Source organism: Hyla sarda, chromosome 1, assembly GCF_029499605.1.
Source record: "Hyla sarda isolate aHylSar1 chromosome 1, aHylSar1.hap1, whole genome shotgun sequence".
NCBI classification, from domain to species: domain Eukaryota; kingdom Metazoa; phylum Chordata; class Amphibia; order Anura; family Hylidae; genus Hyla; species Hyla sarda.
This window is the reverse complement of record NC_079189.1, coordinates 406,617,015-406,635,431: the sequence shown is the minus strand read 5'-3', so window position 1 is coordinate 406,635,431 and position 18,417 is coordinate 406,617,015. Positions and strand designations below refer to the sequence as shown.

Below are 18,417 nucleotides of genomic sequence, written 5' to 3'. Positions count from 1 at the left end.
AACAATTTACTTCTGTTCTTGTGATCAGTAGGGGTCCCAGCAGTAGGACCCCCTCCAATCAACTAGCTCTATCCTGTGAATAGTGGAACAACTTTTAGGCTACCTAGTATTTGGTCAGTATTTAGAGACAAAACTATAATGGAAGGATTTGTATATTTATTTATTTTAGTTATTGTTTGGAGCCACTCCTGGTTTTGGTTAACCCCTTTCCGCCATATAACATACATTAATTTGTATTTTATTTTTTCCATCTTTGCATTTTACAAATGATAAACATATTTAGTATTGCAGTGTGTTTAACTGTCCGAACTTTTAAATTATGGACATTCTTGATACTGCACAGTCAACGGCGTAAACGCACAAAAATTCCAATTGCCAAAATTGATGATCACATACCAGAAAAAAACATAGTATAAAGTAATCAAAAAGTCACATAAGCAAACGCGATACCGTTAAACTACAGCCCATTGTGCAAAAAATTAATCCTAACACAGATAAAAAATAAAGTTAAAGAAGTCAGAACATGGCAATTAACTTTTTGTTTCTTTTTCAAGTTCTCTCTTTTAAGCATGAAATGAAAGAAAAGTTATCCAAGTTTGGCATCATTGAAATTGTACTGGCCCATAGAATGAAGGTAACATGTCAGTTTATAGATTTGTGAATGCCCAAAAAAATATTGTCCCACAAATTTGCGTAATACAATATTTTCTTCTAATTTGCCTTACATATATCTTTCTGGCTCCGTAATATATCTTTCTGGCTCTGTAATACAATATGATAAAATAAAGTGCGTTAATGAAAAGTACAACTTGTCCCGCAAAAAATATGCTCTGATTCAACTTTGTCAGAGGAAAAATAAAGTTATGGGTGTTCGAATATAAAAAGAAAGGAAATGCAAGTCCAAAAAAAATTTGATGAGTCATAAAGGGGTAAATACTGACCAAACTAGTATGAGCAAATGAAGCTCAATGCAGGTGAGCTTCCTTTGGCTGTTTAAAAAAAATAAATAAATAAATAAAAGGATTTTCCTGAGACACTAATCACCTATGTACTGGGTAGGTGATAAATGTATGAACACTGGGGCTGTACTACTCACACCAATCACTAGGATGGGGCTTTTTTATTTCCGTGTTCCTTCTCATTGCACAACTGCAGTGAGGAAGAATTTGAATCGGTGATGCCCGTTAATGTTACAAATGCAATGCTTACGGGCAAAATTGCCTGGTTGTCCGGAGGAACATCAGCTGTTGTATATATTGGTAAGGTTTTCTTTTGGAGGGAGATGACCCAGTCTTTTCCTCCATTGACATCTCCTTACGGAACCTGTCACGCACAGACCTCCATCTGTTTTTGACATCCTTTTCTGGGGGGGGAAAAAATAAATAAAGAGTAAAAGGGTAGCTTGCACTAAGCCTAGAGTACAGGAAACCTAACTATACTAACTTGCCACTTTATTAGTTACACTTGAAAGAAGCAATCTGATTGGTTGCTATGGGCAACTGGCCTGCTCTTTGAATACACAGGTTTTGATAAATCTCCCCCAACATATTTTAGGCCTGGTGCCAGATGGGCTGGTCTGAGCATTTCAGTAACTGCTGATCTACTGGGATTTTCATGCACAATAATCTCCGGAAAAGAGAAAATATCCAATGAGCAGCAACTGTGTGGACGAAAATGCCTTGTTGAAGTAAGAGAAGAATGGGCAGACTCGTTCAAGATAACAGAGTTTCGATTGCCTTTCAATCGCTCGCAAAAAACAAAGTATGCAGGATAACTTATCTGTACTTACAATGCATCAAGCCTTGAGGCTAATTGGCTACAATAAAAGACCACACCAGGTGCCACCACTGTCAGCTAAGAACAGGAAACTGAGGTTACAATTCACAAAGGCTCACCAAAATTGGACACTGAAAGAAAATTGGGCTCTATTCCAGCTGGGACATGCAAATATCAGGGTCAGAATTTTGCGTAAACATGAAAGCATGTCCATCCTGTATCAACGGTTCAGGCTGGTGGTGGCGCAATGATGGTGGCGGGGGGCACATTATCTTGGCACATATTTGTACCAATTGAGCATCATTCAAATGTGACAGCCTACCTGAGTATTGTTGCTGACCATGTTCATCCCTTTATACACACAGTGTACCCAATCTTCTGATGGCTACATGCAGCAGGATAATGAACATGTCACAAAGTTCACATCTTAAACTGGTCTCATGACAATGCGTTCACTGTACTCTAATGGCCTCCAGCACCAGATCTCAATCCAATAGCACCTTTGGGGAGTACAGCTAACAATTCTACAGCAACTATGTGAGGTCATTATGTTCATATGGACCAAAATCTGAGAAATGTTTCCAGCACATTGGGGGGTATTTATCAATTTTGCCTGTTGACAGTTTCTTTTTACCCTTTTTTTCACTTTGGTTTTCGTGGACATGCACCAAATTTATCATTTGGTGCAAGTTGTTAGTAATTTTGGCTCAAATGTTGAAATCAGCCGTTCACAGCGCCTTTTACACAGAACTTACCACCACAGAGGACGCGTATTTTACCCTGTAGAGCAGCCATTTCGGAGGTCCTCCTGCAGTATATCAGCAAGTGACGTGAGTTATTTTCTTTTGTGGGGTTTATAGCCACCATGTGAAATGGATTTTATTTTCAACCCTGAGGCTAGGACTCCACTGAGATTTTTGCCCTATTTTTGTGGCATAAAAACACCAGAAAAAAAGCCTGAAAAACTGCCACAGTTTTTCCCAGCGTTTTGGCGTTTTTACCTTTGTGTGGAATTTGCCTTTGGCTAAGTTTCCACTTGTTTTTAGGGATTTTTAGGGATTAAAAAGACGCATGAAAAAAAACGCCTGAAAAAATCGCCAGTGCAATGTCCTGCATCTGTTGTTTTTTCATTTGTGTGGAAATTGCATTTTTCACCACCTTTTGGTACCCAAAATTTGTAGGGTACTAAAAAAAAAAAAAAAAAAAAAAAAAAAAAAAGGATGCTGCAGTGATGGAAAACATTTTATTAAACGAAATGTATATATTTTTGGCTCCTTTCACACTATGAATTTCTCCGTTTACAAACTTCCGTCACATGTTCCGTCACTACAGCTGCAAAACCCGGCAGTTACAAAACCCCTGACGGCCGTGACTAAATTGCATTGCAGCCTATTGGGTTTTGTAACTGCCTGTTTGCACCCGTATATGCCCGTAATTCATTACGGGCGTTATACAGTGACGGGACATCGTGGCGGAAAAATTACTGCATGCAGTAATTTTTCCGCCACGATGTCCCGTCACTGTATAACGTCCGTAATGAATTACGGGCATATACGGGTGCAAACGGGCAGTTACAAAACCCAATAGGCTGCAATGCAATTTAGTCACGGCCGTCAGGGGTTTTGTAACTGCCGGGTTTTGCAGCTGTAGTGACGGAACATGTGACGGAAGTTTGTAAACGGAGAAATTCATAGTGTGAAAGGAGCCTTATAACCAACTTTTTAGTATTTTTTTAATAAAGTGTGTGTGTTTCACTTTTTTTTCTAAATTTTTTACATTTTTTAGGTAGTACTACTACTCCCAGCACACTCTGCTCCATCCTGGGAGCTGTAGTATCTGCATTAATAGACAGATCGCAGTGAGTGTAATTTCTGACACCCTCTGTTATCTGTCTATTAATGCAGGTACTACAGCTCCCAGCATGAGGCAGAGAGTACTCCATGTTGGGAGTAGTATTACCTGCAGTTATGGAAAGATCACAGCAGGTATCACTCCTGACACCTGCTGTGATCCTCCTGTATAATGTATGGATGCAGCGGCCGCTCTCCTATGGTCCCCTGCACGGCCGTATATATACATATATTCCTACTTCTCACAGAGAGCTGTGATTGGCTGGAACCATCTGGCCAATCACAGCCCTGCGGGAAATATGAATATGTGTATATATACGTCAGGGCAGGGCACCAAAGAAGAGCAGCCGCCGCATCTATACATTATACAGGAGGATCGCAACGGGCGATCTGTCAATTAGTACAGGTACTACTACTCCCATCATGGAACAGTGTGTTCCATGCTGGGAGTAGTAGTACTACCTATACACACACACACTACATTTTTATTATTGTCGGCTACATTTTTTGTGCTTTATCTGCCTACATAAATTGATCCCCGTTTAAAAATTGGAATTTGCCTTTGTTTACATTTTCTGACATTGCTATGTGTGTTTTCCATGTGCAAAATTTCTTGGCGGTGAATTGCGCCAAAAAAATGCCCTAAAGGCGCAAAATTGCGCCAATGATCGATTGGCGCAAATGATGAATTACTGACTAAAGTTAAAATTACACACAGGACCGTGTGATTTTAAGAAAGTTGTAAAAATGACAGTAGAGCGAATGCGCCAAACTTTGGCGCAAAAATACACTGTGCCAAAGCATTGCACCAAAGTTACGTGAAAAAAAAAACCACAAACACATAAATCCTTTGATAAATACCCCCCTTTGTGCCCAGCATCTTGTCTATAAAACTTTTCATTCTTCATGGTGACCTTTCTACAAGTGACTGGAAATATTCCTAAAATTTTTGTCCATATGGACATGATGGCATCACACAGTTGCTGCAAATTGGTCAGCTGCATATAAATGATTGCAAAGCCCCCATTCCGCCACACTACAGAGGTGCTCTATAAGCTTGAGATCTGGTGACAGTAAAGGCCATTGGAGAACAGTAAACTTGTTATGTTCAAGAAACCCGTTTGAGATGTGAGCTTTGTGACCCTAATGGTGCATTATCCTGCTGGAAATAGTCATCAGAAGAGGAGTACACTAAAGTAATAAAGGGATGGACATGGTCACCAACAATACTCAGGTAGGCTCTCTCGTTTAACCCCTTTCATTTTCTTACCTTTTAAAAATCATAACCCTTTCAATTCTGCACCTAAAAATCCATATGATGGCTTATTTTTTGTGCCACCAATTCTACTTTGTAATGACATCAATCATTTTACCCAAAAATCCACGGCGAAAGAAAAAAAAAATCATTGTGTGACAAAATGGAAGAAAAAACACCATTTTGTAACTTTTGGGGGCTTCCGTTTCTACGCAGTAAATTTTTCAGTAAAAAGGACACCTTATCTAGAGATGAGCAAAGTTACAGTGATTTGATTCGTCACGAGCCTTGCGGCTAGGCGTTTGCTGTCTTTAGCCTGCATAAATTTGTTCAGCTTTCAGGTGCTCCGGTGGGCTACAAAAGGTGGATACAGTCCTAGGAGAGACTCTCCTAGGAATGTATCCACCTTTTCCAGCCACCGGAGCACCTGAAAGCTGAACTAATTTATTCGCTCATCTCTAACCTTATCTTTATCCTGTAGGTCCATACGATTAAAATGATACCCTACTTCTATAGGTTTGTTTTGTCTAACGAAAAAAATCATAGTTACATGCATGAAAATTTATAATGTTTAAAATTGTCCTCTTCTGACCCCTATAACTTCTTTGCGCCATGCTCTGAAGTTTTTATCTGTACCATTTTTGTTTTGATCGGACTTTTTATTCATTTATTTATGGTATAAAAAGTGACCAAAAATACGCTATTTTGGACTTTGGAATTTTTTTGTGTGTACGCCATTGACCGTGCAGTATAATTAACTATATATTTTTTATAGTTCGGACATTTCCGCACGCGCCGATACCACGTTTATCTTTATTTACACTTTTTTATGGGAATGTTATAGCTCCCATAGGGGACTATAACATGCAGTACATTGATTCAATACACTGATCAATACCATTGCATTGCAATGCATTGATCAGTTTTATCGGTGGTTGATTGCTCAAGCCTGGATTTCAGGCTTGGAGCAATCAATCGCCGATCAGACACGCAGGAGGTAGGTTAGGCACCCTCCTATTAAGTTCTAGCTGATCGGGACATCGCAATTTTACTGCGATGTTCCCGATCAGCCCGACTGAGCTGCTGGGAAGCTTTTACTTTCACTTTAGACGCAGCGATCAACTTTGATTGCCGAATCTAAAGAGTTAATGCTGGACATCAGCCCGATCGGCAATGTCCGGCTTTAGCCGTGGGTCCCGGTTGCTCATAGCAACCGGGACCCACCGGGTATGATGCACGCTCACCTGCTGAGCACGCGACATACCTCGGGAGCCACATATGGACGTTTATAAACGTCCATATGCGGCAAGGAGTTAAACAATGCTTAATTGCAAAGGGATCAAAAACATGGCAAGAAAATGTCCCCAACACCAGTACACCACCACCAGCCTGTACCATTAATACAAGGTGGGAGGGATCCATGCTCTCATGTTTACGCCTAATTCTACCCTGCCATTTGAACGTCGCAGCTGGAATCTAGATCAGGTAGCATTTTCCAGTCCTTGTCCGATTTAGTAACCCGTGCAAATTTAAATCTCAGCTTCTTGTTCTTCGCTGACAGGAGTGGTCTTCTGTTGCCTTAGCCCATCTGCTTCAAGGTTCCTCGTGTTGTGCATTCATAGATGGTATTCTCATCCATTGGTTATTGTAAGTTTTTTTTTTTTTTTTTTAGTTACGTTTACTTTTCTGTCATCTCACACCAGTCTGCCCGTTCAACTGGCATTAACCCCTTAACGACCAAGGACGTATATTTACGTCCTTGGCCGGCTGCCGTGATATAACGCGGGGTTAAACAGTGACCCCGCGTCATATCGGGTCGGTCCCGGCATGTATCTGAAGCCGGGACCCTGGGCTAATCGCGTGCGGCAGCGATCGCGGAGCCGCGCGCTATTAACTCTTAAACGAAAGTAAAACCTTCCCGGCTGCTCAGTGGGGCTGATCGGGACCACCTCCCGATCAGCCCCTATGGGGGCTTTAACACTGCAAAAAAAAAAAAAAATTAAAAGGCGATCTTTGTTTATTTACCGTAAAATCTCTTTCTCGGAGGATCCATTGGGGGACACAGACTGTGGGTGTATGCTGCTGTCTCTAGGAGGTGTGACACTATGGTAATAAAAAAAGTTGGCTCCTCCCAGCAGGATATTCCCACCTTCAGGCCCTGAGCTAATCAGTTTAAGTTCCAGAGCAATACGAGGAGACCAACAGGTCAAAGAAAACCCAAAACTGTCCGAGAACCAGAAGAAAAAAAACATAACTGATCACACCCTCGGACAGAGAACCAAAGGAAACCCCAAAAAGGGCGAGAGCTGTGTCCCCCAATGGATCCTCCGAGAAAGAGATTTTACGTTAAGTAAACAATAATCTCCTTTTCTCTCGGCTCTATTGGGGGACACAGACCGTGGGACGTACCAAAGCCGTCCCTTGGGTGGGCAGATACGCAGTCAGGCAGACGGCCGATCCACTGCCGCCTGCAACACTTTACGACCCAGACTAGCATCAGCCAATGTGAAAGTATGAACTCGGTAGAACCTCAAGAAAGTGTGCAAAGACGACCAGGTAGCCGCCTTGCAAATCTGCGAGGTCGAGGCTCTATTCTGGAGAGCCCAGGATGCCCCAACAGAACGGGTAGAATGAGCCACAACCCTGAAAGGAGGAATCTTTCCCTTACAGCGATTGGCTTCCGAAATGGCAGACCGAATCCACCGAGAAATGGTGGCCTAGGAAGCAGGTTGTCCCTTGCTATGACCTTCCGTAAGGACGAAAAAGCAATCACACTGACGAAACGAAGAAGTGATGGAGGGATAAGACCGAACAGCCCGAACTACATCCAGCTTGTGTAGTAAGCGCTCATTAGGATGAGAAGGAGCAGGACAAAAAGACGGGAGGACCATGTCCTCATTGAGATGAAAGGCAGAAACCACCTTAGGCAAAAAGGAAGGATCTGGCCGGAAAACAACCTTGTCCTGGTGGATCACCAGAAACGGAGAACGGCAGGAGAGCGCTGCCAATTCAGACACCCTCCGGTAGAGGTGATAGCAACAAGAAACGCCACTTTCCAAGAAAGGAGGCGGAGAGACACCTAAGGGGCTCAAAGGGTGCACCCTGGAGGGCACTCAGAACCTAATTCAAGTCCCAAGGGGGAGAGGGTGACTGATAAGGAGGAACAGCATGCGCCACTCCTTGAAGGAAGGCCTGGACATGAGAATTAGAAGCCAGGGGCTGCTGGAAAAGAATAGCAAGGGCCGAAACCTGATCTTTAAGGGAACTGAGAGACAACCCCAGTTCCAAACCCGACTGCAAAAAGGAGAGAAGACGGGGAACCGAGAAGGTTACAGGGATAAGTCCTGAGCTTCACACCAACGAAAATAAGACCGCCAAGTACGGTGGTAAATTCTTGCGGATGAGGGCTTACGAGCCATGAGCATGGTGTGAATGACTTGGGAAGAGAACCCGCGGCCCCTCAAAACCGCGGTCTCAACCGCCTCGCCGTCGAATGCAGCGACTGTAAATTGGGGTGGCAAAGAGGACCCTGAGAGAGCAGGTCCGGACAGAGCAGAAGGCGCAGTGGAGCGTCGTCCAGGAGCCTGACTATGTCGGCGTACCACGACCTTCGGGGCCAATCTGGAGCTACCAGAACCCTGGGAAGGGGAGGAAACACATAGGGTAGGGCAAACCCTGCCCAAGGAATCACTAGGGCGTCCACGGCCAGAGCCTGAGGGTCCCGGGACTTGGGCACAAAAGGAAGGATCTTCCGATTGTGTCAGGGCGCAAAGAGGTCCACGTCCGGAATGCCCCAGAGGTCGCAGAGTTGCGTGAAGACCTCTGATGTAGAGACCACTTGCCGGGGTCGGGTGAGGACTGACTGAGGAAATCCACTTCCCAGTTGAGCACTCCCAGAATGTGAATCGCCGAAATGGCCGGAACATTGCTTTCCGCCCAGATGAGAAGCTTAGTCACCTCGGCCATGGCTGCTGAGCTGCGAGTGCCGCCTTGTCGATTTATGTACGCCACGGACGTGGCGTTGTCCGACTGGACGCGGACAGGACGGGACTCCCAATGAAGAAGACAAAGAAGAATCGCCCGTAATTCCAATATGTTTATTGGAAGAAGGGTCTCCTGGGGAGACCAGAGTCCCTGAACTGTCCAATCCCTGAACACACCGCCCCAGCACGACAGGCTGGCATCCGTTGTAACAACCTGCCAGTGAAGGGGAAGAAATGACCGCCCTTGGAGAAGAAGGGGGAAGCGGAGCCACCAGAGCAGAGACTGACGGACCCTGCGAGGGAGAACAATCTGACGATCAAGGGACAGAGGAGACCTGTCCCATCGAGAGAGAATCACCAGTTGAAGGGGGCGGTAATTAAACTGGGCAAAGGGTACGGCCTCCATAGTTGCCACCCTCCGACCCAGGACTTCCATACAAGTGCGGATGGGGACCGAGACCTGGGTCCGAAGGGAGCGGACCCCCAACAGAAGCGCCAGACGTTTGTCCGGCGGGAGGCAAATTCTGGCAGAGGCAGTCTCGAAGCGAAGTCCCAAGAAGATTAGAGACTGGGTAGGACAGAGGACTGACTTGTCCCGGTTGACCATCCACTCGAAGCGATCCAGAGTGTGGAGAGTGACGCCCACATTCTGCAGAGTCTGGGCTCTGGTTGGAGCCTTGATGAGAAGGTCGGCCAGGTAGGGTATCACCGAGACTCCCCTCGACCGTAACAGGCCCATCACTGGCGCAAGGATCTTGGTAAAGACCCGAGGAGCCGTGGCCAGACCAAAGGGGAGGGCTACGAATTGAAAATGCCCTTCGGAACCGCAAAGCGGAGGTACCGATGATGGCCTGGAAATATTGGCACATGGAGGTAGGCATCCTTGATGTCCCCTTGTTCCAGGGACGCCACCACCGAACGGAGAGATTCCATTCGGAAGTGGTGGATAAGAAGAGGACGGTTGAGACGCTTGAGGTCTAGGATTGGCCGCACAGAACCGTCCTTCTTGGGAACCACAAAAAGATTGGAATAGAAAACCCGAAACCGTTCCCCTGGAGGAACGGGAACGATAACCCCCTGGAGAAGCAAAGACTGGAGAGCCTCTCGAAATTGCTTCGCCAGAGAAGGAGACCCCCCCGGTCTCCTTCTCTGGCGAAGCAATTTCGAGAGGCTCTCCAGTCTTTGCTTCTCCAGGGGGTTATCGTTCCCGTATATCGAAAAAAACGATCCCTCAGAGGGAGGCAAATTCGATTCGGTAACCGTTTGACACCACGTCCCTGACCAAAGAGTCCTGAATGTGTGAGGTCCAGATGTCTCGAAAAAGTAAGCGACAACCTCCCACTCGAGAAAAAACCACGGGTGGGGGCCTCACTTCATGCATTTGGGCGCAAAACGGCCGGACCGGTTGGAGTCAGACTTCCAAGACGGGCGCGCCCAGAACGAGGGAGCCTTCTTGTCCCGCGAAGGCACCTGCCCGGACCCTTTGCTGGAGTCAAAGGTCCAAAAGGAAGGGGACTTCCTTTGGGAAGTAGGGCGAGCCTTATTTTGAGGCAACAAGGAACTCTTACCTCCCGTCGCCTCAGAGATAATCTCATCAAGGCGCTTGCCAAAAAGACGGCCACCCTTAAAAGGAAGCTCAGTGAGAGACCTTTTGGAAGCGGCATCCGCATTCCAAGCTTTAAGCCACATAGAGCTGCAGAGAGCCGCTAGGTGACCCACAGCAAAGGCAGAACAATGGGCTGACTGCATGGAAGCTGCGCACAGGAAGTCCCCAGCTTTAGAGCATTGGAGAGCCGGAGGAGATAGATCGTCTGGGGGGGATCCCACTAAGATATCCTGATGGAGCTTTTGGCACCACTCCGACAGGGCCTTGGACACCCATGTAGAGGCAAATATGGGAAGAAGAGAAGAGCCAGCTGCTTCAGAGGCAAACTTCGCTATGGATTCTACCTTCTTGTCCGTGGAATCCTTGAAGGCAGCGGCATCTGCCAGTGGCAGTGTAGTCGCCTTAGAGATCCGGGAGATTGGTGGATCCCCTGAGGGAGGGGAAACCACCTTAGTGACAAAGTCCTTGTCAAATGGATAACGTTCTTGAATCGTCTTGATTCCCGGGAACCTCTTGTCTGGATGTTTCCATGCAGATTCCAGAATGTCGTCAAAGTCAGCGTGAGAGCTGAACCTTTGAGGTGCTGGCTTAGCACGATGAAAGAATACTCCTGGAGTGACATTCAAAGATCCTGGGTCCTCTAAGTGAAAGGTGTCTCTTATGGCTGTCACCAATGAGTTCACCGGTACAACTGAACCCGCTCGGTCCTCTGAGTCAAATGCCGGCTCGGAAGCCTCTTCCGCCAGTTCACCAGGAGAATGTGAAAGAGTAGAGGCAGTCCTGGAGGGGGGCGACCCTGACTGGGTACGCGGCTCAGGCGTGAACGTCCGAGAACGTCCTCTGGAGGAGCGACGTTTGTGCCCAGATGACAGGGGGTGGGACCCACGAGGGGAACGCCCACGTCTATCCGAAGACTCAATGGAAGAGTCAGACGAGGCACCCCTAGTACACTTGTGAGAGCGTGAAGTATGTGGAGACTAGTTGCGGGCCCTCTCAGAGGCCCTGCGCAAGGAAGACCCCTTCAAGGCAGACACCACTTCCTGGGAGGCCTCAGCCACCGAACGGGAGACTTGGGTCAAGTCAGCCATATACTGGGTCAGGGAAGAAACCCAGGCTGGTGGAGCGGCTGAATCCACCGGAACCGAAAGGGCATCAGGGGGTACCAGGGGAGGAGGCAGGGCAAGTGGGCTCAGTAGAGCCAGGCATCTTAGTATTACAGTGCTTACAGACAAAATAAGTCACTTAAGTACCAGGTTTCTGTTTAGAGGGAGGAACAGCTCTGGGTACGGACATAATGAGAAAAGAGACAGGAACTTTCTCACCCTAGTCTGTGTCCCCTGGCAGCTGCAGTGAGGACAACTCAGCTCCGTGCAGCTAGAGTGTAAGAAACAGGCTAACCAATAGAGAGAGGGGCGTGCCTGAAGCAGAGGCACTAACAAATTGGCCCCTTCTAACCGAAAATCGCGCCCACGGCGCTGATTGGAGGCTACTTCGCGCCTCTGAAGAGCTCCGACAGCCCTGTGGGCGGAGCTATAGACTGGCCGAGAAGAAGCTGTAATGGCGCCCATTCCTTGTCCTGAGCGCACGTCAGCCGCATATGCGCTCGGGGAAATAGAGCGGGCGGCCTATACGCCGGCAGAGACTGCCGGAGAAAGTGAAAGTAAGCCGGCGCTGAGAGCGTCCGGCCCGTACCAGCACCGCGGCTGTCAGCCGCATATAAGGCGCTGCGGACATAGCCGCAAGTAACCACACACACACAGTGAAGTGCCCAATGTAAAACATCGATGACATGCCCCCTAAGATGCCACTGCTCCCTCAGAATAAAAGTCCAGCCCCTGTAAAGCCAGCCCCATAACCTGAAAGGTGGGCCAAAAACAGGGGGTCTCCAGAGGTTGCAAGTCCGTACCTAAGGAGAAAAGGGGGGAAAGTACTTACCTCAGTCAGAAGAACTTACCTAATGGAGTCTTCAGTGAAGTCTTCAGTCAGCTTTAGTTACCTGCATCACGCCTGGCTGCTATGCGTGAGCGAGGCGAGCAGGGAAATAGGGGGACCCGGACCCATGAGGTACCAACCCAGGCGCTGACCGTTGGCGAGGGGGGGGTGAACAGCGCATATACGCAATGTCTGTGCCCCCTTACTCGCAATGGGGAAACAGGGAATCGGAGTCCCTGAGTCCCCACCTGAAAACAGGAAAGAAAAAGGAATTAAAAACTAACACGTCCCTATACTAGGAAAACAAAAAATCAGAAGACCTGGTCTGGAGAATTCCAGATCATGTCCACCTCCGTCAGACACTAAGCTTAAACTGATTAGCTCAGGGACCGAAGGTGGGTATATCCTGCTGGGAGGAGCAGACTTTTTATTACCATAGTGTCACACCTCCTAGAGACAGCAGCATACACCCAATGGAGCCGATAGAGGGAAAAAAAAAGTTAATAAATATGATTTCACCCTTTCCTTAATAAAAGTTCAAATCACCCCCCTTTTCCCATAAAAAAAAAAAAAAAACCCATGTAAATAAAAAATAAATATAAACATATGTGGTATCGCCGCGTGCGTTAATGTCCGAACTATAAAAATATATCATTAATTAAACCTGGCGTACACGCAAAAAAATTCCAAAGTCCAAAATAACGTATTTTTGGTCGCTTTTTATATCATGAAAAAAATAAATAAAAAGCGATCAAAAAGTCCGATCAATACAAAAATGGTACCGCTAAAAACTTCAGATCACGGCGCAAAAAATGAGCCATCATACCGCCCCATTTGCAGAAATATAAAAAAGTTATAGGGGTCAGAAGATGAGAATTTTAAACGTATACATTTCCGTGCATGTAGTTATGATTTTTTCCAGAAGTGCGACAAAATCAAACCTATATAAGTAGGGTATCATTTTAATCGTATGGACCTACAGAATAAAGATCAGGTGTCATTCTTACTGAAAAATGTACTGCGCAGAAACAGAAGCCCACAAAAGTTACAAAATGGCGTTTTTTCTTCAATTTTGTCACACAATGATTTTCTTTTCCGTTTCGCTGTAGATTTTTGGGTAAAATGACTGATGTCACTGCAAAGTAGAATTGGTGGTGCAAAAAATAAGCCATAATATGGATTTTTAGGTGCAAAATTGAAAGGGTTATGATTTTTAAAAGGTGAGGAGGAAAAAAACGAAAGTGCAAAAACCGAAAAACCCTGCGTCCTTAACCCCTTAACGACGCAGGACGTATATTTACGTCCTGCGCCGGCTCCCGCGATATGAAGCGGGATCGCGCCGCGATCCCGCATCATATCGCGTGGGTCCCGGCGCTAATCAACGGCCGGGACCCGCGGCTAATACCACACATCGCCGATCGCGGCGATGTGCGGTATTAACCCTTTAGAAGCGGCGGTCAAAGCTGACCGCCGCTTCTAAAGTGAAAGTGAAAGTGACCCGGCTGCTCAGTCGGGCTGTTCGGGACCGCCGCGGTGAAATCGCGGCGTCCCGAACAGCTGATCGGACACCGGGAGGGCTCTTACCTGCCTCCCCGGTGTCCGATCGACGAATGACTGCTCCGTGCCTGAGATCCAGGCAGGAGCAGTCAAGCGCCGATAATGCTGATCACAGGCGTGTTAATGCACGCCAGTGATCAGCATTAGAGATCAGTGTGTGCAGTGTTATAGGTCCCTATGGGACCTATAACACTGCAAAAAAAATGTTAAAAAAAAGTGTTAATAAAGGTCATTTAACCCCTTCCCTAATAAAAGTTTGAATCACCCCCCTTTTCCCATAAAAAAAATAAAACAGTGTAAAAAAAATAAAAAATAAACATATGTGGTATCGCCGCGTGCGTAAATGTCCGAACTATAAAAATATATCATTAATTAAGCCGTACGGTCAATGGCGTACGCGCAAAAAAATTCCAAAGTCCAAAAAAGCGTATTTTGGTCACTTTTTATATCATTAAAAAATGAATAAAAAGTGATCAAAAAGTCCGATCAAAACAAAAATCATACCGATAAAAACTTCAGATCACGGCGCAAAAAATGAGTCCTCACACCGCCCCGTACGTGGAAAAATAAAAAAGTTATAGGGGTCAGAAGATGACATTTTTAAACGTATAAATTTTCCTGCATGTAGTTATGATTTTTTCCAGAAGTGCGACAAAATCAAACCTATATAAGTAGGGTATCATTTTAACCGTATGGACCTACAGAATAATGATAAGGTGTAATTTTTACCGAAATATGCACTGCGTAGAAACGAAAGCCCCCAAAAGTTACAAAATGGCGTTTTTTTTTCGATTTTGTCGCACAATGATTTTTTTTTCCGTTTCGCCGTGCATTTTTGGGTAAAATGACTAATGTCACTGCAAAGTAGAATTGGCGACGCAAAAAATAAGCCATAATATGGATTTTTAGGTGGAAAATTGAAAGGGTTATGATTTTTAAAAGGTAAGGAGGAAAAAACGAAAGTGCAAAAACGGAAAAACCCTGAGTCCTTAAGGGGTTAAGGGGTTAATGTATTTTTGTCCACCCAACTGCTGCTCACTGGATATTTTCTCTTTTTCAGACCATTCCCGTAAATTCTAGAGATGGTTGTGAGTGAAAATCCCAGTAGATCAGCAGTTTCAGAAATACTCGAACCAGCCCGTTGGGCACTAATGACCATGTCTAGTTCAAAGTCACTTTCTTACTTATTCTGATGCAGTATGAACTGCAGTATGAACTTCAGCAATTTGTCTTACCCACATCTTCATGCCTAATTGCACTGAGTTTCTGCCATGTGATTGGCTGGTTAGCTATTTGTGTTAACAAGCAATTGAATGGGTGTACCTAATAAAGTGCCCAGTAAGTGTATGTTTCCGTGAAAATTTTTAGAACTGGCAGTATATGCCGTGATCACCTTACAGTACATGCCCATCCTAAAACGGCTCCTGAAAGCCAACAGATTGCATTTAACTAAGCAGCAGAAATAGTGATTGACTCAATGCTCTTTTTCAATTACAACCAAAATGATTATTAAAATCAATGTGGAGGACTCTTACCAATAGTCCCTTGCTCTTTGGCAGTGAGCCCATCCCAGGTAGGGTACAGATGGCGGAAGATGCTTGTCCATGCGTCCTCTCTTGCCTGTCGATCACTGTACCCCTCTGCTGCAGCATCCCAAAGCTCAGGATGGGTTTCCACCTGCATTAGAAAATTAGAGAAAAAAAATACATCACTAATTGCAGAGCATACAAAAAACAGCAGATCAATAATAGGCTAACAAAACATATCCCACTGAAAAAAAAAAAAATGAAAAAGTCATTAAAGAAATAAACATAACATATGGAAACAAAACCATGACAATTAATACTTAAACACAAATCATTACAATGGAGTTACTCACTTGTTGAATGAGGTGCTTCACATTTATGGACATCCTTTGGTGGGATGGAATTTTCATATTTGATTTCTGAAGCTCCCAGTCCTGTTCCCTGAAGCATTCAGTCATAAAATGCTGCCGAATTGCTTCCTGTTGTTAATTTGCATGTTTGACAGTGTAAGAAACGTATATAAAACTTCATGTAAAACCGCATGTCAACACGCACATGGGTCTGCGTTTTTTTTCTTCTCCAAATGGAGTGAATAATGTAGTATATGGCTCCAGCATTACTTTATACTTAAAATATAGCCACAGCGAATTCCAGTTTGAATGGGGCTTTGAAAATGTCCCATATCTTTTTCAGCCATTGGGAACAATTTTGTAAAGACAGACAGACAGTTTATTGCCAAGACTACTTATTAACAGTCCAGCTGGTCAAATCTGATCATTTGAATTATCCCATTGGGAAATGGGATATGCTCTTCAGATTTACAAATAATTGCCGCCCTTTGCACACATACAGATTATTTCATGCTTAAAAAGGAAAGTATAAATATTTAATTTTATTAGTTTGATTTCAGTATGTAGCTTTTTTATGTTTTTTTTTTTTTTGTTTTTTTAAACCTCATTGGTATGCCTATTTTGGAGACACAAACTTTCTGTATTGTCTGTATAGACTGCTTAATGGCAGCTGCAATGACGAAATTTGACAGAACAATGTTAGACTCCATCTGCCGGAAGTGAAGTACGGCCTCATCTACAGCGCTGGGATTGGCAAGAGCAATATACACAGAGCATTCAATCTTTTTAGATATTTTAGGTCACAAAAAATAAAGGTTTATAATGAAATCGGATTTAATGTAATATTTCCTTTAAAACTGGTAGTCACTTATGCAAGACTATATCCCCTACTGTAATGTGGTTAGGTAGCTAAGAGCTTCTTATATGCTGCAATCTGTTCAAAGTTAATTTTTTTTATGCAATTTGATTGTGTAATTGAATTGAAGTGTATTTTATCCTTAAGCTATTTAAGTGCCAACCATTGCAGATTGTTAATAAGTTACTATCCTTCTATAAAGAAAGGGAATGCGTTTTTCATAAATAAAATAAACGGGAATAAAAACAAAACAAAAAAAACAAAAAACAAAAAGCAAATGCATGCCAAGTGTAACATTTAATCAAACAAAGTACAGACTCCCATTTAAAAAGAAAAAAACACAGATGTCTCTCACCTGGTTCAACATAACATCGTACACGTCTTCACCTTCACTGTAAACATGAGCCTAGGAGACACATAACAAATGGTCAATGCTAAATGCATTTTTATGTATTAAGCAAACTAAACTGAAAGTATATGACATGATTTACCATACAGCCATACAAGTGCCATTTATAATGTGCTGCAACCATCCATGATGTATTATTCCACTTAGCCTATTTCTGGCTAGAGAGGCGGAAGCAACCGGAATGGTACACAATAGCATACCCCATGCGGGATAAATGACGTAATAATTTTATAGGTTTGGTCTTTATGGAAGCAGTAACAACAAGGGTGTAGTTAATCCATTTTTATTTCACAAAAAATATTTAGTAAGAGAAATAAAACAGTTCAAGCCCAACTATGGAACCTCACCATTTTATTTTAATTTTATTTTTGATCCTTCTAAAATACTTGAATTGCAGTATATTATGCCTACTGGTGTAAAACTTAAAGGCATTATATTAGTATATTTTGGTCTGCCATTCAAGAGCGCCCCCACCATCTGCAATGGCAGCCATCAGTGCCCTGCATTACCAGGGTGCTCTTCAGATGACAGAGGTAAACTACTCCTCCTTCCCAACTATTTAGGCTCTTAAGTCACAACCAAAGGTGTTAATTGTCAAGATCAGCAGTACCTCTGATGCAAGCCATCAGAGAATGTAAACCTTCTCCATTTTTCACAGGACACCGTGCAGGGTTGTTCCACAGAGCATTAAAAAAAATGTGGCTGCCGCAGAATAAGGCCACTCAAGGGGTTAAGCTTTCATGAGGGCTCCACAGACAATAATCCCACTTTGAAATATTGTGAAAGAAAATGGCTTATATATTCTTAAATGTACTAAACACTCTGGTAGTGGCTAAATGCTCTCGTTCATCCTGATTTATACATGTAGTCATAACTTTAATCATTTTTGCATGCATCATGGGACAGCTTATGTGCAAGAGATCTGTAGAGTGATCTACTGAATGTACAGGACAATACTACAGTGAAAGTCCTGCAGCTGCTTCGGGCATCAGGACACATTCAGACAAGGTCATTTGTGTCCTGATGCCCAAAGCAGAAGCAGCTGCAGGACCATTACTGCAGTATTGACCTGTACATTCACTTGTTTTTCAGAGTTATGCTAAATATTTAAATGGAAATCAGAACCTATATTTTTGTACTGTAGATTTCACCCTTTGCATTGCATAGTGTTGAATCAGACAAAAATCCACATTAGGGACTGACCGATATTGATTTTTAAGGGCCGATAACTATAACCTGTGAACTTTCAGGCCGATAACATACCGATATTCCGGTATAAGTTATCGGCTATTTGTCCCCCCCCCCCCAAATATCCAT

At 44.3% G+C, this 18,417-nt stretch overlaps 1 protein-coding gene across 3 annotated transcripts in view; it reads right to left on the bottom strand.

Annotated features, from left to right (window-relative positions):
• PARP2 (poly(ADP-ribose) polymerase 2) overlaps positions 1–18,417 on the bottom strand; it is a 148,601-nt gene that overhangs the window by 45,908 nt on the left and 84,276 nt on the right. For all 3 annotated transcript variants that reach the window (XM_056528578.1, XM_056528577.1, XM_056528579.1), the window contains exon 7: positions 17,047–17,097. In XM_056528578.1, the coding sequence (XP_056384553.1) occupies positions 17,047–17,097 (51 nt within the window). The remainder of the gene's footprint in view (positions 1–17,046; positions 17,098–18,417) is intronic.